Raw genomic sequence first — 10646 nt, 5'->3', positions numbered from 1 at the left:
CGGCCCGAGCCAGGCGACGGCGTGGCGGCCCCTCTCCGGGTCCGCCCGGAAACGGGGGCGGGGTGCCTGCGTTCCGCGCGCCCGCGGTCCGGGCCGCGCCGCCCTGCCTGCGCCTGCGGGGCGGCGCGGGAGGCGGCGCAAGGCAGGCCGGAAGCCGGGGGCGGCCCGAGCGCGTCCCCGCCGCTTCCCTCCTCGCTCGGGAGCGTCGCAGGACCGTCGCGGCCGAGGGCGGCCGAGGGGGCTGTTCATGGTGAGTGGGCGCCGATCCGGGGGCGCGGGGCCCCGAGCGGGCAGGGCGAGCGGGCCCGGGGCAGGGAAGTGTCCCTCCTGCCCCGGCCCCGGCGGCTGCCTCCCGCCCGGCACTGCGGGCTCCGCTCCGGCGGCCTGCGGAAGGGGCCCCGGGGAGCCGCGGCGGGCCCGGGCGCGGGGCGCGGGGCGCGGGACGGGTGTGAAGAGATTCCGCGGCGAGGCGGGCGAGCTCGTCCCCACGAAATGCCGGGACACGTTGCTCCGGCTCCCGAGCAGCCCGTCGCCTCCCTCCCGGCCCCAGGACCGTCCCGTTGTTCCCCATGGGCGTGCGCGGCTTTGCTGTTCGCGGCGCGGGGCCGGGCGGCGGGCTCTTTCCGCAGGGGGAGGTATGCACGTTGTCCGTCAAGCTGAGCTTGCTGGCATCGCTTCCCTGTCGTGAGGATACGGGTGGGAGCACGTGTGCTGCCCGATTCTCTGGAGGAGAGGCGAGGGAAGAAAGCGGGTCGGCCCGGCCCGCTTGCGATCTGACGCTGAAAGGCGAGGTGGGCACCCCGGCGTGTGTGGCCTGAAGCGCCCGCCGGTTTCGCTTTTGACGCTTCCCCGCCCTGGCGCACCGTCCCCCCGTGGCAACGTTTGCTGTTTGCGTTTTAATCCGGCTGTTCCAGTTCTGGCTGGCCTTCCCGTCCGTCCACCGCTGCGATGGCCCCTTCGTGGGGAGAAGGTGGCGGCGAACGGAAGGGGGCCGCCGACTGGCTTGCAGACCTCAAGTGGGGAAGACGCACGCAAGGCAGGGGGTGAATTAGCCACGTGGATCGGATCGGTGGAAGGAAAAGCCTCTCCAGACCACCCCTTGTTGACCTGCGGGACTCACTACATGCAGCAAGACGCAGGGATGCGTGCAGGGAGTTATGGAGGGTTAGGGCATGTGAGAAGAGGAGATCCCCGAGTGGCAGAAACGGGCAATGGGGAAGGAAGTGCAAGAAAGGTCTGCTAGAGGAGGTGGGGTTCCTCTACGTGTGGATTTTCTGAACTCTTTGAGGGAGTGCCTGGATGAAAGAGCGAGATGAGGCGCCTGTGCTTGCGTGCAGCTATTGGCGTCGCTTAAACAAGAGCGCCTCCGTGTTCTGGCGTTGGCTTGCTTTGCAAGTGGCTCTGAGGTTCCCTGGGAGGAAAGGGCAGAGAGAACGGGAAAGAGAGAGGACCGCGCCCTGGCCCTGCTCTGCCTCACGAAGGAGCCCAGTCTTGCCCTGCTGTGGCCTTGCCAGGACATCCGCGCAAGGGTGTCTCAGCCGGGGCAGCGCTGCTCCCCCCTTCCCTTCCCGTGGGGCCATTCTCGGAGCCTCCCTTTCGCTTCTGCCCTGGGATCAGGTGGCAACCGAGCTCTCTTTTCCTGGTAACAGATCCCTCGTAAAACATTCAAGCCCTGGCGGCTCGCTTGCCTGCCTGCCTGCGATTCATTACGGATTCATATCCTCCACATCCAGGCGGATACCGTAGGTGCTGCCAGAAAGGCCACCCACCCCTCGTGTAGGGTGCTCTCATTCACATTAGGGCGGGAAGGGGGGTTCATGTCCCCCTCCGCATAGGCTTAAAGTTGTGGTAATCACACGGTTCTAAGCTGGTTGCTGATCTCGGCTTATTGTTAGCGCAAAAGCCTGACCTGGCCTGATTTGCTAAAAAAGGAACATTATGGGCCATGAATCGCCCACGTTGTTAGCTGCTTCATCTCTGCCTTGCCGCTTGCTGGGTCCGGGAGAGGGTCGCTTCTCCGCCTGGGTGCCCCGGGCAGCTTGGTCCATTGCAGAGGGAAGCAGACGGATCAGTGTGGAGGTCAGTGTTCCTCGGCCGGGCCCTCTTCCGACCTGTAGGGCTACAGCTGCCCGCGTCTGCCCCACGGCCCCCTTTAGGACCCATTGGGAAATTGAGACAGCGCCGTGGGGGGCTCCACATGATGTCTCCCCGTTCCCAGCACTGGGAACGGTTTCTGTTAGGTCCCCTCCTGCCCATGCCTGGTGGAAGCAGAGAACGGGTCGCATCGGCTAAGCAGGGAAAAATAAAGAGGCCGGGCCGTTGTCTTAGCTGCCCTGAGGAAGATCTGACTCACACATGCCTTCCTTGGGTCTAATGCTCGGCCGGCCGGGAAGCACTCGCTCCAGGGAAAGGAGGCCTCGTGTGTGGCCTTCCAGGATGAGGTGTGGAGGTGAATGGGCCACTTCCAGATGGAGGAAGCCAAGAGATGAGTCAGCCTGGAAGACAAGCTCAGCATTGACCAGCCACCAGGCAAGCTGGGCTGTAGAGCCGAGTGGCCACCTTCGGCCATTTTCACTCCCAGGCGGAAAGAGCTCGTCCTTCCCCTCTGCTTCCAGTGTCCCACGCAGGCTGGCGTGCAGACTTTCTCTGCATGCGCTCCAAGAAACTGGAAAGGGTCAGTGGCCTCGTCTCTTCACTGAAAAGGGGTTTTGTAGTGTGACTGCACCGCGAGAAAGTACACGGAAAGCAGCTGGGCGGAAGTGTTTGCAAACGGTGTCGCCGCGTTTCTCGCTAGGGCGCGACCTGCAGGCGCTGCAAAGCATTCTGGGCCCAGAGGTGCAGCCCCCGTTTCCCGGGACCGCGGGGCCCTGCGGCACCGGAAGGACGGGGCTGGTGACAAGGCGCAAGGCCGCCTCCCTCTCCTGCCGAAGGCCCCTTTCCGTGGCCTGCTGCGGGCCCCGTGCATCGGGCTTCAGGAGGCCTCACGCTGTGCGTGCCGGCATGCCCCCCCCACCCGGTGCCCTCCAGATGCGCTACACTACAGCTCCCATAATTTCCCAGCCAGCACATGGGAGTTGCAGTCCAGCCCACCTGCAGGACACGCCGTTGCCTGTCCATCTCGCCGTTTCCTCCGTGCCTGGAGCCCGGGAAATGACCCCAGCGCCGTCCTCCCGCTGCAGGAAGAGATGTCTGGAGAGACGGTGGTGAGCGTGACGGTGCCGGCAGCCACAACCCGCCCCACCTCCTTCAAGGGCGCCAGCCCGAGCTCCAAGTACGTGAAGCTGAACGTCGGCGGGGCCCTGTACTACACCACCATGCAGACGCTGACCAAGCAGGACACGATGCTCAAGGCCATGTTCAGCGGCCGGATGGAGGTCCTCACGGACAGCGAAGGTAGCGGCCTCCCGGCACAGAGGGGCTGCGGGGGGGGGGGGGGGCAGCCACGGGGCAGGGCGCTTTCCGAGCTGCCAAGGCAAGGCTCCGTGGGCCCAGCCATGGGCATCGCCTTCGAGGGACGCTCTGGCTGTAGGACGGGTCGCCGCCTGCGGGAAGCGCTTCATCCCAGAGCAGCCGGGAAGGCAGGCGGCCTTGGCCTCCCTCTAGGGAGGGCCCCCGGCAGGCTCTCCCGGGGGCCTCGGAGGCTGGGAAGCGAGGCAAGCTCCAGCTCCCGGAGCGTGTTTCCCTTCCTGTGCCCCCAGGGAGAGCAGCAGGGGAGGGAGTGAACCGCAGGGCCACCCTCGGCCACCTCCTGCTCCTTCTCCGCCAGGCGACCGCTGGCCAGGAAGGGGCGCGGGCAGCACTCCAGGGGGCCCCTTTAGTCCCGGACACGTGCTCGGCTTCGCAGCGACGTGGGTGCAGGCCTCCCACCGTTTCCAGCGTTCCCTCCCTAGCCAGCTCTGCTGGGAAAAGGCAAAACGGGCAGGGGGGGGGGGACTGGGGCCATTTCCTCCTTGTTCTGTTAGGGGCCCCTCACGACGCGCCTGGTCAGCGACGCAGGAGCGTGTCGGAGTCCAGTTGCGGGGAAGAACCGACGCCGAGCCCGTCGCGCTCTGGGGCTCGCTCTGCCCTTATTTGTCAGCGATGAGCGCTGGGCCCACTCCAGCTTCCCTCCCTCCCTCCCTCCTGTGAGCGCATTCTTGTCTTGCTGCCCACGACTGGACTCCAGCTCAGTTTATGGAAAGTGGGGCCCCGCTGCCTGACACTGAGCTCGCGGAGCAATTGCTGGGGAAGGAGCCGCGGCTGCCCTTCCGCTGGGCTCCAGGCGAAAGCGCCAGATGCCGCAGGGAGCGGCCGAACGCGGTCAGCGGCCCCTCGGAGCCTTTTGGCGCCGTCTTCCAACTTCCAGAGGAGTGGCTTCGACAGGCCGCTCGCTGGAGGCCTCCAGACATGAAGGACTCATAGACGAGCTGTTCCGTGTCACCAGGCCTCCCACGCGCGAACAGGCCGTGCCCCGAGCCAGCGCTGCCCGGTCCTCCTAGCCCGGTGCTGCGGGCACGGGCCGGCAGCAGCAGCCCTCAGTTCTGGGCAGGGCTCTTTGGGAGACGCTGCCAGCGGTGGGGGCAGCTGGTCTTTCTCCATGCAAAGCAGCTGCCCTGCAGCGCCTGCCAGGCCCCTCACGCAGCAGAGCCAAGCGGTATAATGGAGGCAAAGCCCCGGCGCTCACCTTTCCCCTGGGGGCGATTCTCGCTCAGCACCGGCAGGCAGCTCTTGCAGCCCTGCTCGGGCCGCTGTGGGCGCGCGCCTGCTGGTGACGGTTAGGGCCGGTGGCTGCTCACTCTCCCGTGTGTGTGCCTCTTCTGCCCGCTCCCAGGCTGGATTTTGATCGACCGCTGCGGCAAGCATTTCGGGACCGTGCTGAACTACTTGCGGGACGGCGCGGTGCCCCTCCCGGAGAGCCGGCGGGAGATCGAAGAGCTGCTGGCGGAGGCCAAGTATTACCTGGTCCAAGGCCTGGTGGACGAGTGCCAGGCTGCCCTGCAGGTGAGCGTCCCTCCTGTCCGCCGGGGTCCCCCGCCCAGTGCGGAGAGGCGCAGGCGTCGCTCTCGCGCGGGGACACGGCCAGGCTGCTGATGCTGGGTCCATGGCTTCGCACCCCTTTTCACTGGGGGGGGGGCTTCCCTCTCTCCCTCCGGCGCATGTGGGAAGGGGGGGCAAGCAGGCGCCTGGCTCTCCAGGGCAGGCCGCCTCCCGCTCTGGCTCTGACTGCCACTCCTGTCCGGCAGAACAAGGATGTCTACGAGCCGTTCTGCAAGGTCCCCATCATCACCTCCTCCAAGGAAGAGCAGAAGCTGATTGCCACTTCCAATAAGGTGAGCACGCGCGGTCCCCTTCCTTGGGGCCGGGACTCGGCTGGCCACTCGGCCCCGCTCTGCTCCCAGGGGGCTTCCGCTCGGGGGGGCCGTGCCATGGAGCGCTCCCCTGACGCGCGTTGCCGTGTTCCCACAGCCAGCGGTCAAGTTGCTGTACAACAGGAGCAACAACAAGTATTCCTACACCAGGTAGGCACCCCCCTCCCGGCCCCAGCCAGCCAGCGGGGAGGGGCACCCGGCACGCTGCCCGGAAGCGGGGCCCGGAGCTGTGCCCGGGAGACCGGAAGGCTGGGGCCGGGCAGGGGTCCCAACTCTGCCCGGCCGTCGTTCCTTGCAGCAACTCCGACGACAACATGCTGAAGAACATCGAGCTCTTCGACAAGCTGTCGCTGCGCTTCAACGGGCGGGTGCTCTTCATCAAGGACGTCATCGGGGACGAGATCTGCTGCTGGTCCTTCTACGGGCAGGGCCGCAAGATCGCCGAGGTGTGCTGCACCTCCATCGTCTATGCCACCGAGAAGAAGCAGACCAAGGTGGGTGGCGCGCGGCCGGGGGGGCCCCCTCCGCCGCAGCAGCCCGATCCGGTGCGGGAGGCACTCCGGGGGCGGGCAGAGCCAGACGTCCACGCGCCGCAGCCTCGCCTGCTCGCCGCCATGTGGAGGGGGGCTCTTGAATGTGGGGGAAGAGCGGCCACAAGCCACGACCAGGAGGGGGCACGAGGTGTGGCGACAGTCGGGCGTCCCCAGGGAGCCGGGTGGGGGCTCCGGGGGGTCCTGGCTGCAGGTCCTCCAGGGCGGCGGCACCGCCTGCTCCCAAGTAAGACGTGGAAGCTGCCTTGGCGCACATCCCCGGCTCGTCGTGGCGCTTTCGGGCGCGTCGCTCGCATGCATCGGCGCAGGCGGAGCGCTGCCCCCGGGACTGGGGGGGGGCAGCCAAGGCGGGAGGCAGGCTTGGAGCCGGGGAGTTCTCTCACCTCCGCCACTTGGGTACCCAGGTTGAATTCCCCGAAGCCCGAATCTACGAGGAGACGCTGAACATCCTGCTGTACGAAGCCCAGGACGGGAGGGGCCCCGACAACGCCCTGCTCGAGGCCACCGGGGGGGCCGCCGGCCGCTCGCACCACCTGGACGAGGAGGAGGAGCGGGAGCGCATCGAGCGCGTCCGGCGGATCCACATCAAGCGCCCCGACGACCGGGCGCACCTGCACCAGTGAGCACCTCCGTGGCCCCCGCAGGCCCGTCCGTCCGTCCAGCTGGCTCAGCCCTTCATTGGGACCGCGCCACCCAGCCTCATTCCAGTTGCTCCTGGCAACCCAACTGCTATTCCACAAGGTTTAAAAACTGCGGTTTTCTAAATGAATTAGAGTATTTTTGGTATTTAACAAAGTAGTTTTCTGCTGAAATCGAGGAGGTGTCCAATGTCACAGTGATTAGAGGGCTCGCTGGACGCTTTTGGGGGGCGGCCTCAGCATTTCCTCACTGCAACCGATCGCTCCCTGCGTGGCAGCCTGTTCCTTGGCCTGCGCCTGCGCCTCAGCGGCCGTCCCTGGCCCCCTCCTGCGTCCGCACTGTGGGAAGGGCCCCTACCTCGGTCCCTGCGAAGGGACCAGTGCCTGCCAGGACCCTGCCCTCCGCTTGCGGCGGGACGCGGCCAGGGGGTCCCCAGGAGCCCGCCAGGAGCAGGGCGGAGCGGCTTGATGCTGGGCAGCCCGTATTCCACCCAGAAGTGGTGGTGGGGCGGAGGCTTCGCTGCCCACCCCACGGCGGCTGCTGCAGGGCCCCGGCTCCGGCCCGCTTCCCTCAGCCCTGCACCCTCCAGAGGCCTCGCTCAGCCACCCTCCGCCGCAGCCCGGCACTCCCGGAGGCAGCTGGGCAGGGAAGGCCGCTTCAGCCTGGGCACCTCTTTCACACTAGCGCCCCTCACCTTGCCGTCGGTCTTCGGGGAAAACTCGCTGCCACTCGTTGCCTTAATTTGCGTGCTCCTCCGCGCCCCCCGCCCCGTAACTTCGGGAAGCGCTTGCACGCTGAGCTCGTCCGTTCCATCCGGGCTGCCGCACTGCCTCCTGTCCGCGCAGAAGGTCGCTTGCGGGCAAGCCCTTCGCCTCTGGGGCAGAGGGGCTTGTCCGGCCGTGGTTCCGAAACGCAGGTCGGGTCAGGGGCGGGCCTGCGGAGGCTGAAGCTGGGGCAGGGAGTGGCTTGGGCAGGACTGCACGCCCGCCTGTCCTGGTGTGCTGCCCCCAGAGGAAGTGGCCACAAATCCCAGCATTCCCCAGCCTGTGTCGTCAGTGGGGATGCTGAGAGTTGGGATCCAGCAACTCGCGGGGCTTCAGGTGAAGGAGTGCTGCTCGAAGGTGAGCACAGCAGTGGCTGGTGGGAGCGCTGGGTCACCACAGGTGCGGTGCACACCTGGGCGGAACCGTGCCCGACTCCACCCCCAGGAGGGTGCTGTGCCGAGGGCCGCACCCGCCGGTCTTGGCAGAAACAGCTCGACCGGCCGATTTCTGTGCCGCCGCCACTGCGTGTGTGTCTTGAGGCATTCGCCTTGTCTTTCAGCATCTACCTCCGCTCAGCTGCTCCTGCTCTTGCTGCGAGGCGAGTGGCGGGACGTGAGCCAGTAGCAGGTAGCCCAGAGATGGAGCTGTGAGCTGTCCGAGATGGGGGGAAGGTGGCGCTTCCACATGTTCTGCGGAGCACCCCTGCGCGGTGCACCGACGTCACGCTTAGCTCAGCCCTTGTCCGCCCCGGCCTTTCTCCCCCCACTGCCGCCAGCGGGGGCTCCCCCCGGAGAAGCACCCACTCGTGCCCGCCGGGTCGCCGTGGCCTGCCCTTGCTGGTGCAAAGGGACATTCCCAGCCCGAGGGCGGACACGGTTCCCTCTGCAGCGCCCCACTCGGCTCACGAGTGTTCCGGAGAAGCCTCCGGGCGCGATTCTGCAGGCCCCGTCACTGAGAGACTGGCTCGGTCTTCCCATTTAGCATGTCGCAACTGTGCGCTCAAAGCCGGGCCCCACAATGGGTTTTCCGCTCTGCAAAAGAATCTGCCCAGAGGTTCATGCTTCAGCTCTTCTTCATCTTGTTTGGCCTGCTGCGATATGCGTGTGTTTTCCAGTTGTAGTGCTGAAAGGCTTCTGTGGGGTGCGGGGGGCGGAATAAGTACGGGAGCTAATCTGTGCCCTGGGGCTCAGCACTACATAATTTCTTCCTGCGGCTGAACAGCGCGTGCAGCCGGCCTGCGTCCCGCTCTAGCTGTGATCGGTCCAGTTTGCTGTGGCTTGTAGGTTGGTTGTGGGGCAGTAGCCGAGCCGGCCGGGGAGCCCCCTGCTCAGACCCCATGCCTAGCTTTAGGCATTTAATGTCGTTGCACACACTCCCTCCGTCCGCATCTTCCCCAGGTCTCCTCCTGGGGCCGAACTGTCGGCGGCAGCTTAGCTCAACGGTTTTGGAAACGAGGGACGTGTGTGCCGGTCTCGCTGCAGAGGAAAGGGTGGGGTGCAGTGGCCTTCCTCTTTCCATGCCTTGGCAGGAGGGAGGGGTCCTTGGCGCATGCTTGTGGGAGCCGAGAGTCTCTCGGTTGCTTTCCTCGCTGCCGTGGCCCTGAAGACGCTGGAAAGGGGGCCAGAAGGAGAAGCACGTGGCCCCCGTCAGGAGGCAGGGCTCTGTCCCGCACTTGCTGCCTGGGGGACTAAAGGAGGTGATCCATGGCAGCACGAGATGCATGGTGCCGTTAAGGCCTGTGCTGAGCTTAATCAGTTAAGCCTGCAGGTGTCCCAGGAGTGGCCCCAGGAGCAGCCGAAGGCGGAGCGCCACCCCTTTGTCATGAAGCCGGAGGGACCCCCGTCGCTTCCTTGCTCAGCGAGACTCGCCACGAGTGTTCCTCGGCACCACAGAGCATTTGCCACCTTCCGTGGCTGGGCCTCTTGAGTGCCGACGGGCGTGAGCCAGTCTGCCGCAACCCGGCGTGTACGGCATCGGCGGTCCTGCCTGCACAGGGGCGGCCCTGCAGGTGCGCCGGGCCTTCCCCTCCATCGTCCAGCCTGAGGCTGCGATGGGTGCATTTCAGAAGGGACCCCAGAAACCCGGCACAACACAATACCACCGCTGCTCCAGCCTTCCCCAGCCTGCTGCTCCCACTGGGCTACGACACCTCGGCTAGGGCATGCTGGGAAGTGTAGTCCAGAGAGCAGCGGGGTGGGGAAGGCCTGGGAAGGGCTAGTCTAAGCAAGGTCTTGCCCTCGTTGAATTCCTAGGCGTGGCTTCCCAAATGAGTCCGAGAGGACGGAGCGCTGACCCGGGTGCTCAGGCTGCCCGTTCAGGTTAAAGGCACAGCGAGCACAGAAGCCGCCGCTGCGCGAGTGCCGGCCGAGGCACGCCCTGCGCTGCTGGGGCTGTGGAGACCCCCTGTCCTGGCGTGGTGGGGCGGGGGCAGGCCATCCTGCTGCTGCTCCGGCTCTCCCTTTGGCTCCAAGCACTTCCGGAGTGGCCTTTCTCTGTGTTCCCAGCCTGCCGATGCGGTTCAGCAACACCAAGCCCTTCGCTCTGCCCTCCTGGGGCCGCATCCTTCCAGCTCTGCCCAGCAATCGGGGCGGCTGCCCACGGCAGCGACCCCCCCCCTCTGTCTCTAGCTGGGTTCTTTTGTCCATGTATGTGATTATGTATTTGACATCAATGCTGAAACACGCAAAATAAATTAGAAACAGTTCCTATTTCTAACCGGTATCAGCGTCTTCCTTTGGTCTTGTGCCAGCAGCTCGTTCCCTTAGCCAAACGCTTCCTCAAAGGAGGGCGGCACAAAGCCGGGCCTTTAGCTGGGGACGCCGGAAGCTGGGGGCTCGCCTGCAGGAAGGGAGCACGAAATCTCCCGGCCGCTTTGCCAGGTGGCCCCAGAACCAAGCGCCCTCTCAGGGCTGCGCAGACTTGCTGCCGGGTCCTTGGATGACGGAGACGCCGGCACGGGGGAGGGCTGTGGCGGTCCGGCCCGCATCTGGCCGCCTTGCGCTTCCCGGATCTTCTCTGAGCACAGCCCTGGCCAGGAAGTGAGCCCAGCCAAGGCCTCGTGCGCAGTAATTTGGGAACATCAGCAGCCCCCTCTTTGTCCGGAGTGCGCGGCATCTGCAGGCGGTGCGTGCAGAAGCAGGATTCCGCGTGCACCTGGGGCAGCCTGTGGGCGAGGCAAACCCGCCCGGACTCGCTTCCTGCCGGACGCCTCCCGACAGAAAGCGGGGGCAAGTCCAGGAAGCCGAGCCCAGGGAAGCCGATGGGCTCCTCTCCTCCAGCCGGGTCCCCCGAGTCCTGCTGAGCAACGGCCGTCAACACGCTGCACGCAAGCACTCGTGTCCAAG

General features: G+C 66.1%; 1 protein-coding gene across 1 annotated transcript; it reads left to right on the top strand.

Annotated features, from left to right (window-relative positions):
- The first annotated feature begins 170 nt into the window (after positions 1–170).
- Positions 171–10017, top strand: KCTD10 (potassium channel tetramerization domain containing 10). Its single transcript, XM_044440451.1, has 7 exons — positions 171–250; positions 3180–3393; positions 4811–4980; positions 5223–5309; positions 5446–5498; positions 5647–5842; positions 6304–10017. The coding sequence occupies exons 1-7, from the start codon at positions 248–250 to the stop codon at positions 6520–6522; spliced, it is 942 nt and encodes a 313-aa protein (XP_044296386.1). The 5' UTR covers positions 171–247; the 3' UTR covers positions 6523–10017.
- Positions 10018–10646: the final 629 nt, after the last annotated feature.

The sequence above is a fragment of the Varanus komodoensis genome, unplaced genomic scaffold (genome assembly GCF_004798865.1).
Source record: "Varanus komodoensis strain SLA01 unplaced genomic scaffold, ASM479886v1 scaffold38, whole genome shotgun sequence".
Classification (NCBI taxonomy): Eukaryota; Metazoa; Chordata; class Lepidosauria; order Squamata; family Varanidae; genus Varanus; species Varanus komodoensis.
Note: the sequence above shows the minus strand (reverse complement) of the source record. Positions and strands in the feature narration are given on the sequence as shown.

Coding starts and splice junctions, on each gene's coding strand:
- KCTD10 (XM_044440451.1), top strand. Junction 5,499..5,646: donor AACAAGTATTCCTACACCAG/GTAGGCACCCCC, acceptor CGTTCCTTGCAG/CAACTCCGACGACAACATGC. Junction 5,843..6,303: donor CCGAGAAGAAGCAGACCAAG/GTGGGTGGCGCG, acceptor TTGGGTACCCAG/GTTGAATTCCCCGAAGCCCG.